The 14580-nt window shown below is 50.5% G+C and overlaps 1 protein-coding gene across 1 annotated transcript in view; it reads right to left on the minus strand.

Moving 5' to 3' along the window:
• Window positions 1–14580, minus strand: part of KATNIP (katanin interacting protein) — a 198349-nt gene that overhangs the window by 67563 nt on the left and 116206 nt on the right. Inside the window, exons 9-13 of the mRNA XM_082856530.1 lie at window positions 12563–12735; window positions 11501–11560; window positions 9906–10024; window positions 8227–8329; window positions 4088–4303 (exon numbers count right to left, since the gene is read on the minus strand). Coding sequence (XP_082712656.1) covers window positions 4088–4303; window positions 8227–8329; window positions 9906–10024; window positions 11501–11560; window positions 12563–12735 — 671 coding nt within the window. The remainder of the gene's footprint in view (window positions 1–4087; window positions 4304–8226; window positions 8330–9905; window positions 10025–11500; window positions 11561–12562; window positions 12736–14580) is intronic.

Raw genomic sequence — 14580 nt, forward strand, 5'->3', positions numbered from 1 at the left:
TTACATTCCTGATTTTAGTAATTTGAATATTTTCCCCTTATTTTTTCTTGCTCAGTCTAGCTAAAGGTTGTTCATTTTGTTGATTCTTCCAAAAAACAACTTTTGGCTTTGTTGATCTTTCTCTATTGTTCTTCTCTTTTCTGCACCTTTTTTTTTTTTTTTTTCCGGTACGCAGGCCTCTCACTGTTGTGGCCTCTCCCGTTGAGGAGCACAGGCTCCGGACGCGCAGGCTCAGCGGCCATGGCTCACGGGCCCAGCCGCTCCGCGGCATGTGGGGTCCTCCCGGACCGGGGCACGAACCCGTGTCCCCTGCATCGGCAGGCGGACTCTCAACCACTGTGCCACCAGGGAAGCCCTGCACTGTTTTTTTAAAAACAATTTCCTGTGAGTCTATGATTATTTATTTTTAAAAGTTCAAAAATGTATTGCTCTATGTGCTAGGGATATAGTGTGAATAGGACGGACAAGAACGTACAGGTTGGTGGGAGGAGACAGATCAGAAACAAGTGAACAAAATCACTTTTGATGGTGGGAAGTGGTCTGAAAAAAATGAACAAAGCTGATGTGATAGAGACTGGCATAGGGAGGGAACAGGACTCCTCCAGCTTGTAGAGTCCGGGAAGGTCTTGCTGAGAAAGTGACACCTGGGCTGAAATCTGAGTGACGAGAAAGGAAGGAGCCACATGAACATCTGGAGGAGGGATGCTCTGGGCAGAGGGGGTGGCAAGTGTCGAACCCACAGGTGAGAACGAGCTTGGCAGGTCAGGGGAGCAGAAGGGAGCCCTGGTATGTGAGGCAGGCAGAGAGGGAGCTGGAGGTCGGTTCACAGACAGCCTCCGGGGCCACAGAGAGGCATCCAATTTTCCCCAGAAAGTCACGGCAGGGGTTTTAAGCAGGGGAGGGCTGCAAGCTGACATTTGTTAAAGATCCCTTTGGATACAGAGTGGAAAATGGAGTGGATGGGGGCAAGAATGGAAGAAAGGAGTGAGAGAGGAGACCACTTAATAGTTCCAGTGAGAGGGGGCAGCTGATCAGACTTGGGAAGAACCAGTGGAAATGGAGAGAAGGGGCCCGATCCAGGCTCCATGTTGGAGGCGGAATCAATAGGACTTCCTGATGTGTTGGAAGGGGAGGGGGCGTGGGGCAGCCGAGGGAGGCTCTTAAGTGGTGGGCTTTGCAGCTGAGCGGATGGCGATGCCATTTACTGAGCTGGAGGAGGAAGAGATGAGGGCGTGGGCCTGGGAATCGACACTCAGGTTTCAGGTCTCTGAAGTCTGAGGTGTTGAGCGGAAGCTGACGTTCAAGTCAGGAACTCGGAAGCAGGCAGGGCTGGGCATATAAATTTGGAGCCAACTTGAAGCCATGGGCCTGGGGGTGGCGAGGAGAGAGATGGGGTGGGCAGGGCAGGAAGGAGGGTTTGCACTGAACACGGGGCACTCATACAGCCCCCCGCAGGCCCCACATTCACCTCCACTGAAGCAACTTCTCTTTCAAACCCAGACTCTGCTTTCAGGTATCTTCTCCTCAGCTTTCGGCCGAGCCCCACCACTCCACAGCAGTGTGGCCTGGACGAGTCACTCATCCTCCCTGAGACTCGGTTTTCTCGTTTATCAGATGCGGAAAGTCATCCCGAGGTTCATGTGAGGTTTCAGTGAGGGATGCCCGAGACCCCAGTGAAACTGAATGGCTCTGAGAGGCAGTGTGTTCTGGTGGCCCCAGGCGTGGTTCATAGGGCGACTATCAGAGAGACCCCAGGCCAGGGCAGCAGGGGGAATCCAGCCCCCCCACAGCTGGGCCCAGAGATCTAGCAGCCCAGGGTGAGACAGCTGCCTCAGGGCCCAAAATTAAAAAAAAAAAAAAAAAAACGAAACCCACCCAAACCCTGGGCCAAAGTCCTCACTGCTCTCCATGGCAATGCTCATCAGCCTCTGCTAAACAGAGAAAAGGGGAGAGCAATCATCAGAATTTGTCCCCATTAAATCGTGATGCTTTTTATCGCCCCTGGTATGCTCTGTTCTGTACAGTAGGCTTCCAAAGTGCCACTGCTTTGCGCACAAGGGGGACGGGAGAGGTTTAGCGAGGGCTGGTCCAAGCCTCAGCAGCACGCACGGGAGCCTACGGACTTGAAGCAGGGAGCAGAGCGGGGAACGCAAGGCCAGAGCGTCCAAGTGGCCACGACCCGTTTCCCTCAAGGTCCCAGAGCTGCTAATCTTTAAGTGGGCTCAGAAACCACTCAGTCCAACCCTACGGACAGGCGGTGTTTCCTGGCTATCTCACATCTACCCTGCCTTTCTTTCAGTAACAACCACAAATTTCTTCAGGGAAAAGTCCCTCCCTGCCCCACTTGGGGCATCTTAGTGGAACTGGCACCAAGGTGCCTGGCCCTCCTGGCCAGGTCGGTCCATCAGCCTGCCTTTCCTGGACTGGATATCTCCAGCAGAATGACAAGATGACAAACCAACTAACCAACCAAGCAACCAACAAACACTGCACCCCCCCCCAAAAAAAGGAAGACCAAACTCTCGGTATTCATGCATCCCGGGACGCTACCCAGAACCCCAAGTTGCTCACGGGGCCTGTCCTCTTTTGGCCTGGGTGACAGTGAACACACCAGCTACTCAAAAGCCTTGCAACGAATTTCTTTCCAAAAATCTGCTAAAGAGAGCCAGACTCAGTTTCTTTTGCTGGAAAAATAAGAATCATACGAATTATCCAGGCCCTCCACTCCCATTCTACAGGGGGCAGAAAAAAATGACTCTCAGAGAAGGCAGGTAAGATGCCCAAGGCTAGAGAGTCAAGACCAGAACCTGGGTCTCTAGAGCTGGGGATTTCAAAGCCCTCCTCTCTTGCTTCTTTTCCTTTAAATGGCAATAATATTTACTTCATAGTGGCATTACTGCTACTACGACTCGTAACGACGGAAGCAGTAATAGATGATGTTTTGAAGCCCTTTCGAAGAGTGAGGATCATATTTACATGTGATCCTTAAAACATCGTATGAACGTAAGTATCATTATTCTCCCCGTTTTACAGACGAGGAAATCAAAGTAGATGTTAGGTGAGTTGCCCACGATCATGAAGCTGTAAGTGATTAAGCTTTGAACCCAGGCCTCTCTGCTTCTCCAGCCTGTACACTGTTTCGTTTATATAAGATTATACACACAACACACTTAGCATGGTGCCGGCACAAAGCAAGAACTGAACATGTGGCAATTGTCTTCATTTTCAATACCTTTAAAAAATTAATAATTTGTTCTTTGGAATAGCAAATACATGTACGTCGCAGGAAATTTAAAAGATGCAAAAAAGCATCCAAGCGAAAGTCTTCCTATTGCCCCTGTCCCTTGCTCAGCCAGTTCCGTGGCCCAGAGGCAACCTCTATTCCCCATATCTCAGGCCCCACCCAGAGGTCACGGTGACTGACGCAGAAGCACTAGCACCGTAAAGATGTCAGTGCCGGGCGGTCTGTCTGGTCTCCTGTGTCCAGCTTGCAAGCGGCAGGAAGAGAAAATGTCAGTGCTTTTCTTTTTTTAACTTTCAGATATTTAAAAGAAAGTGATGTTCCACGTTTGCTGGGTGCGTACTCCATGCCCCAGGGAAGCAGGACCCTGAGAGGGTGCGTGGGCCCTGGGCCAGGCTGCAGGGGGTGCATGTGCACCGCCCCCCTCCCCGCTCCCCGACCTTCCAGCTGTGTGACCTTGGCCAAGTCAATGCCCTTGTCCAAGCCTTAGTTTCTTCATCTACAAAACATGGGTGTTGCCCTCAATGACATCCCAAGGTCCCGTGTTTGGTGGTTACTATGGGAAACTGCAATGTAGATAAAGGGGGTGAACCAGCTCCTCTTTGGCCCCTCACCCCCCATAAGAACCCTCTACAGAGCAGGGATCTGGGCAAGAGCTCAGGGCGGGGGGTGCCGCTGGAGGCCCCTCCCTGTACCTTGCCCTCCGGTTCCTCCCCACCCTGCCCAAATGAACGGCTGTGGACGATTACATCATCCTTCCCCTTGCTGCACCCACACCCTTATCGTGGGCAGAAAAAATGCATCAAAACATGCGGCCAAGACTCACACAAGGCCGCCTCCACTTACAGCTAAGTTCTTGCTGACCAGGTGGCCCGGCTCCCCGGGCGTGTCAGAGTTCCGGACAGCCACATCGTGAGGCGACACATAAAGCTTTATGTTGTTCCGGTCGAAGAATTCCACTTCCGTGAGACCCACCCACGACGCGCTGCCCCAGTTGGACTGGATATCCATGGTCACGTAGATGGCATCCTTGATCTCTTCTGCTTTCGGTCCCGATTTGTCCTTAGCGAGGAGAAAAGTAATGCCAAAGGATGGAAACACAACAGGTGGAATCCAGCTCTACCGCTAAATGACAAGGTATTTAATCGCTCAGTGCCGGGTTTCCCCCTCTGTACAATGAGGATAAGAAGAGCACCCATTACAGATAGTTATCATGGAGATTAAATGAGCTCATGTTTCTAAGGCGTTTCAAACATAGTTACTAGAGGAATTTCCTGGCGGTCCAGTGGTTAGGCCTTGGCAATTTCACTGCCGGGGCCCAGGTTCGATCCCTGGTCGGGGAACTAAGATCCTGCAAGCCATGCAGTACGGGCAAAAAAAAAAAAAAAAAAAAAAAGTTACTATGAACCCTGGCACTTAGTATCTTCTGTAAGAGTCTGCAAATAACAAAGAATGCTTAAAAGGCATCAGATTCTGCCTGAACACGTACTTTTCTCACCCACTACCTAGGGTTCATGTCCTATAGGCATGTCACAACTTCTGCTGAATTGGGCTGGTGTTATGGGCAAAATTGTGTCCACCACACACAAATTCAGATACTGAAGCCCAAACCCTAGTAGCTCAGAAGGTGACTGTTTGGAGACAGGGCCTTTAAAGAGGTAATTAAGTTGAAATGAGGCCGTTAGGGTGGGCCTAATCCATTCTGACTGATGTCCTTACAAGAAGAGGACATTTGGACACCTAGAGAGACACCAGGGATGGGCAGGCACAACGCAAAGGCCGTGTGGGGACTCAGTGAGAAGCTGGAGAAACGCAGCCTGCCAACACCTGGATCTTGGATTCGCTTCCGGAACCGTGAGAAAAGAAGTCTCTGCTGTTTAATCCACCCAGTCTGTGGTACTTGGTTGTGGTAGCCTAGCAGACGGCCTATCCAACACAGTGGATAACACAGGACCCTGGACAAGTCAGTTGACATCCCCCTGCCTGGCTGGGGACCAGGAGATGACACCATAGATCTGACAATCCTGTCCCAGAGATTAAGTGGGGTACGCACCCGGAGAAGACCCAGTCAGCAGTCCTGGCCTGCGTGCACTCTCTAAGTGGCCATTTCCGCCCATTTCTCTCCTCCCTGGATTTTAATGCCTGCCTCCTTCGCGGGTAGGTTGTCTGGTCTGAGAGGTCGTGAATGCCATCAATCAGTGGCCACACTGGGGAATGGCTTCCCCGAGGCCCCTTCGGGCTCCGACTGCAGTGCTGGTCGCCACAGATCAGCCGCTTAGAAAATGGTACCTTCCCCGCACGCACATGCCCTCTCTTAATTAACACCGTAATGGTTCTGTGAGCAGGAAGCTGAGCAAATGAACAGCAACTGTTCCCTACTTATTTTTTTAATTAATAGCCAGTGAGACGTGCTAGTGCTCTCAGCGTGTGTTTGGATGAGCCTTGATTGTCAGGTGATGGGATGGGGACATGCAGGGAGGGAAGTCAGCTGTCAGCTCCCGGAAGGAACGCAGGGGCTGTGTTTATCAGCAGACCCCACGGCTTCCTCCTTCTCTGCCGCGAGGCCTTGTGGGCCCAGGCCAAGCCCTCTGCTACCCTGGGCCTGAGTCCCAGGCAGGCAGGATGGTGATAAAACTCAACTGGCCCGGCTCAAGCCTCGGGGATCGGGAGGTTAATGAACTTGTGCTTGGGAGGCGCGTTCCACTGCCAGGTGCGCCCTGTGGGAGGCATGAGGATGCGGCGCTGGTCACCGTGGTTGTTGGCCGTTGGGAGGAGGCCAGATGGGAGGCGAGCTGCCTCGAGGAGGGGCTGCTGGATCTCACGCACAGTGCAATCTAAGGTGTGCAAATTCCTGCAGCGGAGTTTCTAAGTGAAGAAGCTGAAGGGTCTATTCACTAAGGAAGTGTCACAACTTGTCAGCGTTGCAACCCGATGGCCACCCCTGCTCGATTTAGGATCGAGGGGTCTGAGGCAAATGCTGGCTGGCAAGCTTCCAGTCCCTGGCGTTCACTGCCCCGCTCTCAACAAGACCTCCTGCTTTTCCTTTGGTGAAGCTGCCCCTTCTCTTTTCTCAGCCATGAGGTATGGGGGATGGACACTTTCCTACCCCAAGGAGGAGATGAACTGGTCCAATTGATCAGTGTGTCCTGTCACCCGGGCCACCTGGAGGGAATGGCTCAGCGATGGGCACGTGACCCAGTTTCAGATCTGTGTGTGGAGAAACTGCTCTTTTCTCCTGACTGTGGAGTCTGAGGGTATAAGGGCAAGAGGTGGGAATCACTCTAGCTATTGAGGGATCACAGGGAAAGCGCAGAGCTGGGACTGGGCACTGAGGTGGGGGTGAGGCTCAGGATGCAGCTGACACGGTACAGACACAGCGTGAGCTTCTGGATCAAGCCCTGCTTGATCCTGACTACGGCATTCATTACAAAGAAATGTGTCGTTTTTCTTCTCTTTTTTTTTTTTTTTTTTTTTTTTGCGGTACGCGGGCCTCTCACTGTTGTGGCCTCTACCGTTGTGGACCACAGGCTCCGGACGCGCAGGCTCAGCAGCCATGGCTCACGGGCCCAGCCGCTCCGCGGCATGTGGGATCCCCCCGGACCGGGGCACGAACCCGCGCCCCCTGCATCGGCAGGCGGACTCCCAACCACGGCGCCACCAGGGAAGCCCTCCCTAGATTTTTTTAGACGGCATATTTCCTGATTCCTCCTTGCCTTGTGCCAGGCACCGAGCCATCTGCCCTTACAGACCTTTCCTCTGCCAGCTGCACAGTGGCCCCGCGGGCTGTGGATTACTTACCCAGTTTGACAGTCACACACCCCCAGGACCAGACAGCCTAAGAGGCTTATGTAAGGTCACACGACCTCTAAATGATGATGCCAGACCCCAAGCCAGAACTCCAGTCTGGGCTGGAGCAGGGCTCTTTCTGCTTTCATATGAGCTTTACGTGTGACTTTGGGAGGGCTTCCTGTTAAGTCCCCATTGGCCAATCACAAGATGGGTGACCGATGAACCAAACAGTTATAAGAAAGGCTTGGGTAGAGGAAGAGATGAGAGGATGTGCTGGACACACACCTTTTGACCCAAAAGAGAAACGCATCATCCGCTATCCCTCCACCCTGATGCTACCTTGCCCTTTCACCGTTCGTGTCTCAGCTCCGTCGACCCGCTCACAGCCATATCCTTGCCTGGTCGCTACAGTCATATCGGACTCGATGAAGATGAACATCACTTTTTGCAGCTAGCTTTATATCCTTAACATTTTCTATCTGCATAACCTCCATAATGAAAATTTCCATCCTTTTACACGACTGCATTGTGCTGACGTATCATACTCTCCTGATTAACTCTACTACTGTGAGACATTTATGTTATTTCAGTGGTTTTTTCTCTCACCTTTCCCTACTTCCAATAATTGTGCAATAGACATTTTTGCGCCTATAGTTTTTTATTTCTGTTGAGTGATTTCTTCAGGGTAAGGAAGTGGGATTGTCAGGCTGGAAGACATAAGTATTTCTAAGGCTCTTCCTAAGAGCCTTTCGGCTTTTCAAAAGCTTTCCACCCATTTCTATTGCTGCCAGCAGGGTAAGACTGCCAGTTTTACTGTAACCTTGCCGGTGCTAGAGGTTATCATCAAAAATCATTTGTTAACTGAGATCTGTTAACATCAAATGGGATGTTGAGGTTGCTCTAATTTGTACTTCTTGATTACAAGTGATGCTGGATATTTCTGTATGGGCTTACAAGCTATTTATATTTCCTCTTGTGTGGACAGGCTTCTGTCTTCTGAAACTTCACGCTCCATTACATGGATGTCTATGTGCTGGGGAGGAGGGGGGATGGAGACTGGGGCAGAAAGATGCTAAGTTTACCAGTCAGAGCAGCTCCCACCAAACAGAAATGATTGTACTGAGGGGCCCTTCCTCCCTCAGCCTTCAGGCAAGACATGAATGCCTTCAGAAACCCTCGTAAGTCAAGGTTCTCACCTCTGGGTCCAGAACTTGCTCCTCAGCGGGTGAAACAACCTGGCTGGGTTGGGTGGAGTCACTTTCGATGGCCTGGAGGACTTTCAGAACCTTCTGCTGGTGTCTGAAATTGATTTTGTTTTAGCAAACAGGTATCGATAGTAACGATACACAATAGGGAAAGTTTGCATCAAGGGTACCAGGCTTACTTTTCTATTTCAGAGAGAAGTCACAATTTGAGACGAAAATACTCACACCCCCGCAGACAGATCAAAGGCGCACACCAGCTGGTTTTCTCCCTTTATAAATAATTGTACAATTAGCGATGAAAGAAGGGCCAAGTAAGAGAAATTGCTTGGGGCCAGATGGCCAGATGATCTCCTTAAGCTGACTGCTAGGCTGTAAGATTCTAGAGCGGGTGTCTACACAGTACATACAGCCTGCAGGTCAAATGCAGCCCGCAGCCTGTTTCTGTGTGGCCTGCAAGCTAAGAATGGTTTTTACATTGTTAAAGCGTTGTTAAAACAAACAAACAAACAAAAAGTGAAAAGCCTGAAGTATTTGCTATCTGGCCCTTTACTGAAAAAGTTTGCCAGCTCCTGATCTAGTGACCTGCCTTGCATCTCTAGTTTCTGAGGACACAGCATTCCAAACCTAGCAGAGAGCTGTCTGCAAACACACCCTACTTGTGCTGTTTAAGGCTGAGAACTCCCAAGACCCTGAAGCACAAAGGATCTTGATGATGAAGAAAGAAGCATTTGGTGATGTGTGTGCTGCTGGTAACATATCCTGTATCTGTATCTGATGTAACATATCCTCATGGCCCAGCCCTTTCACTCGCGGAGGAAACTTCAAGTTCTTATTCATGGCCACAGTGGTCCACAGCATGGTTTCCAATCTGGGGTCTGCAGACTCCTGGAGGAGTGGCTAGCACTGCCTTTAGCCTATTCAGAGTTTTTCTACAAATTATCAAAGGCAAACACCCTCTGGATGGACATAGATCTGGAGAGTACATAGATTGGCCAGGAAATTCCTCCTTTGTGCAGAGAAAAAGCCCCCATGCCTTTCGGGGCTGATGCAGCCTCAGGCCAGAGCCTCAGCTTAGCGACCACTGTGCAGGCTGGATTTCAGCTGCTCTCACCGCTCAGCCAGGCATGGGCGCTGCACAGACTACCACGCGCCCAGCTCTGCACAGCGGCCGGGGAGCACGGTGGGGCTCAAATGTGTGCTTGAAGCTATTGGCTCGGCATGGTGCATCTTTCTGAAGATCAGTGTTGCCTGATGACTACAGGAAAGCCTTTATTTTGATAATAAAACTTGACAGTGCCAATCACTGATGCTATGTGTGAATGGAAGAGAATGCTGCATTTGAACAAACTCTGAATAGAGAAAAGAAGGTTCAGAGGACACTGCCTTGGGTCACCGTCTGCCGCGTGGGCTGCTTCCGTGGAAACCTTTGAGGAGACTGAAGTTTTACATGGGCTGAACGGAACTGAACAAGCCAAGAGACATGTGTCTGAAAGAAATCAAGTCAATTTCAGGCTTTTGGGTTGGAGGGAGGGTGAGGGGGGATGCAGTCTAAGGGAGCAGTTTTAAATGGTCTGGAATCAAAATGCAAAGAAAAACCTCAGTTAATAAGATGCTCTTGGCTGGATGGCTACGGGTTGCCGTTTTTGTTTTGAAGCTGCCTCGATAAGTACCTGCTCCCCAGAAGGCCGATCCCGTCGATGGCTTCACTGACGGCTCTGGCTCCCCCTGCTGCCCTGGACTGCTCCTGCGAGCTGGTCGCTGTGCTCGTTGCCACGGTGATGGAGGGCGGCTGAGGGAGGATGGAAACGCTTATTAAACAGATGTCCGAGGCGACCCTCCTGGCCCAAGACACAGCAGAGCCACGGTCAAAGGGACACACTTCGCAGGCCATCAGTCTTGTTGCGGGAAACTGGGAACAGGAATGAGGGTGAAAGCGACTACCTGGGGCTGATTAGATCTAGAATCCCCTCACATCTTTGCAAAAAAGGTGGGATCTCAGTTTCTTATGATCTGGGGGGTCCCAGGAAACGGTCTGCTTCAATGAGCCATTGAAAAATTTCTCTCATCAAAACCTTTCCCCTCCTCCAGTGAATCTCTGTTCTGTTTGCTACAAAGTAATGGGACTCCATGGAGAAGGCCAGTAACATTAGACCCTTTCATTTTTAATCCTCCAAGCCTTTTACCCTTCCTTTTCCATTTATCATTTAAACTAGAAATGTGCTCTGATCTTTATCTGCAAATAATTGTAGTCATTGGAATCTCTGTGAATCAGGGGTCAGGTCATCCAGAAATCCTGGACCGCAGGGTGGGCAAAGTGGCAAACCTGTCAGAAATATTGGCTGGCAATGGTTTAAGATGACTGGGAAGTAATAGAAAAAGTAGGAGCGATGCCAAAAGAAACCCACTATGTTGCTCTGGGGTGCTGTCCTGCCCGGCACTCTGTTTCATGAGCGTTCTCTCCAATTCCCTACTGTCCACCCCTTATCTTCCCCTGTCCTCTTCTCCTCCACGACTCTCCCACTCCTGGAACAGGCCAGGCTCGTTCCCACTTGGAAGCTTTTCCCCTGTTCCTTCCACTTGGAACGCTGTTCCTTTGTTGGCTGGTTCCTTCTTACTGGGCAGGGCTCAGCCTAAATGGGACACCTTCCAAGGGGCCTCCTTGGATCCCCCTGTGGGAGGTAGCCACCATCCTATACCCTGTCGCTCTCTCACCCATTAGCACCTTGTATTGCCACCTCTCTCTGAAGTCACCTTGGTTACATACGGCTTTACTCGTATATACCCGAATCTTGTCTGAAAGCTCCCTGAGGCCAGGGGCTACTCTGGTCTGACTTGGTCACCTCTGTATTCTGAGGACACAGCATAGACTTGTGCACAATCTAACAAAGACGTTCCCAGGTGTTTTATTAATTCACGACCATATTTCCTGGGGCCATCTTTGCTGAGGTTGGCCTAACTGACCTAGATAGGTGTAGATATACATTTATTTATTTAGGATACTGAGATCCTTTTCTGTGTTATCTTGTCAGAAAATGGAAACGTAACAAGGGACTGGAATCAGCAGGCCTGGGTGAGGTCTGGCTTCCACTCGTAACCTTGGGCAACGTGCTTCTGCACGGGTCTCCCCATCTGGGAGATGGGCAGAATGCTGGCGTGCTCAGGGAGCACAGTGAGGTCCTGCTGGGACCGTGTGGGGAAGGCCCTCTGGAGACTGTTGGCTGCTGTGGGAATGGGGCTCTGCTGTCCCTCTCTGGCCTTCACTGACCTCAGGGGTCTCCTCCTTCAGCAGACCGGTCCATGACTCTGCTGGTGGTCTCTCTGTGCCCTGGAAGGATGGAATCACATGATCTGAGGTCAGAATAAAGCCATCCACTTCACATCCTTCACTGACAGAGGTACAGACTGTCTTGAGGTCATAGACACAAATGTCAGGGGCAAAGGGCTGAGCACCAGGAAAACAGACAACAGATGCTGCTCGGTGATCACCCCAAAGGGCAGCCCGCCAACAGGGCCTGGGGAGCGACTAGCGGTGTGGACGGGGCCCTAGGCTTTCAGGCAGGCAGGCCTCAGCCATGTCCACAGATATGCCATGAGAAAGCCACCCAGATTCCCTGGGGGCTGTCAGCCATCTCTAGAAAACAGTGTGATGAAGCCAGCCCTGCCTGTCGCAGGGCTACTGTGGATATCAAGCTAAGGTAAAAGATTCCAACAGGTGAGTCAGGGAATGCGCTTCTGGGAGAGGATGCAGACATTGAGGGCTGCCCAAGGCCTCCAGCCCCCAGAGACCCCCACCCCAGCCCGCCGTCCATCCTCCTGTTTGCTGCCCAAAGCCGAAGGCTGTGGGCACCAACTCAAACACCTGTGGGGCCAGAGGGGTTTCCTGAGAAGGTGAAGCAGGCCAGGAGCAGGGCGTTAAGGAGTGGTGAGGACTGCGGAGGCTGGAAGGGCTCATGCTCTGGGGAAGGGGGTCTTTCCAGAGAAGCCAGAGCTGGTTGTTTGCGCCATCCTGTCTCTGACACACCAATGCTCAACTCTAGTTGAAGGTATTCAGGGTTTGTAAGGAAATCAGCAAGAATTGGAGGCATATTAGCGTCCAACTTAGGCCTAGGAAACAAAAGATGGAAAGGAGGTGGAGGAAATGGGGACTTCGACAGGTCAGTAAGCAGCTGTGCATCAGACAGTGGATGCGCTGATTGGTCTAAGGTCAGGGATGCCTCCACCGCTCTCTCTCCTCACCATGTGCTCTTGGCAAGCACCACTCAGACACTGCCTGGTCCCTGAGTAGCCCAAGTCCTTCTCCATCCTTTCCCTCTGCCTGGGAACGCACCTGTGGTGGGCTGGCGGGGGGCTCAGCCTTTCTGCTGAGGATCGCCCTCTGCAGGGCTTCGTTCTCCACCTGGATGGCTCTGAGCACGGCTGAGGCGTCCTCCTCTCGGTCCTCAGCCTTGCACACGAGTTTTCGTGTTGCTGATAGGGGTCTCTCTCGGTGGCTTCCAGGTCCTGGGGGCAGAAAACAGGGGGTGAGCCTTTAGATTGCATTCTTGGAGGGCAGCTCCCAAATTGATTAGACTCAAATTGAGGAACGTTCTATAAAAACAACTGGCCCATACTCTCCAAAAATGTCAAGGTCAAAAAAGACAAAGACAGCCTGGAGAGCTGCTCTAGATGAAAGCAGACGGGGCAGACATGGCAGCTGAATGCAATGGCGATCCCGAGGCTGGATCCTGGGTCGGCGAATATCCCTGTAAAGAACATTATTGTAGCAAGTGGAGAAATCCGAGCAGAGTCTGTGACTTGGATAACAGTATTGTATTAATGCTAACTATCCTGAATTTCATACGTAAGTGCACTGTGGCAACGTAAAATGAATGCCCTCGTTCTTAGGAGATACATACTGCAGTGTTCAGGGTAAAGTGGGATGCTGTCTACAATTTAATCTCAAATGATTTAAAAATACACACACGCAGAGCAAATATAAAGCAACTGCGGCAAAATGTTAACAACTGGTGAACCTGGGGGAATGGGAGTGTCATTTGTACTATCCTTGCAACTTGCCTTTACATCTAAAATTGAAATAAAAAGTTAAAAAGTTAGCCCTCTAACAAAGTGCCTGTAAGGACTAATACCTGACATTGTGAAGAAGGATGGGTATTTGGGAATATTTTTGCTTTGTTTCATATTTCAAACATTGCCATGTTTCATAAGGATGGGTAGTAAGAGTTACAAAGAAATTACTCCTCAACTGAAGAAAAAAAGTATTGCAAAGCTGTAGTCGGTTCTGGAAGTTCTAATGAGTGGAACACTGATTTTATAATATGCAAAAATATTTGCAATGTATGAAAAAGTACCCAACAAGACTGGTTGGAAAAAAATACATTATGGTACGTTTACCCAATGGAATACTACGCATCTGTAAAAAGAAAGGCATTCTAAAATATCTATAGATAAATATGGTGACCTGAATGTGCTTCATAATCACCTGGGGTGTGGGTGTGGGTGCAGATGAAATTGGCCATCAATTGACCATTGCCAAGGTTGGGTAATGAACATGGGGGGTTATGATAACATCCTCTCAATTACTTATGTTTGGATTCTTTCTCTGTTTAAAAAAAAAAAATCTCCATTTAAAAATAGAACTGCTCAAAATGTTTCCATTGGGATGTTTAAAGAGGCTTTAACCTACTGAATTTCAACCCCTCGGCAAATATTGAGTGCCACTCTGCCAGGCTCTGTTCCTAGCACTGGGGACATTGCAGTGACCATAGAGATCAAGACCCTTGCCCTTGTAGAGAGAGGCAATAGGCAGAGAAACAAGAAATACTCTAGGGTGTTCCATGTCAGAAAATGATATGGAAAAACAAGAAAAGCAGAGCAGGGTACCAGAGATGGGGTGAGCAGGGTGGCAGGGTTGGCCTCACGGAGCGTTGGGGAAGTGTGGTCCAGGAACCAGTGTGAAGTGAGAGGCCTGAGACGGGGTGGGGAGGGCCAAGGCAGGGCCTTAGAGGACACTGTAAGGCCATTACTCTGAGAGAAATGGGGAGCCACTGAAGGCTTGAAAGCAGGGGACCTGATTTGACTTAGATGCTGAGTGGAGAACAGAATGAAGGGAGGTAAGGGGGAAAGCAGAGAGGCCAGTTAGGGCTCCTGCAGCTGCCCAGTGGAGGGGGGACACAGAGTGTGGTCAGTTTCTGCGTGTATGTTGCCGACAGAGCCAACAGGATTTCCTGACAGAGTAGATGTGGCTGGTGCAGAAAGAGAGTCAAGAATGATGCCAAGGTTCTGGCCTGAGGAAACGGATGATGGGGTTGCTTTCAGTTGAGCTGCGGAGGGCTGTCAGAGGAGCAG

The sequence above is a fragment of the Leucopleurus acutus genome (assembly GCF_964270905.1).
Source record: "Leucopleurus acutus genome assembly, chromosome: 16".
Taxonomy (NCBI): Eukaryota; Metazoa; Chordata; class Mammalia; order Artiodactyla; family Delphinidae; genus Leucopleurus; species Leucopleurus acutus.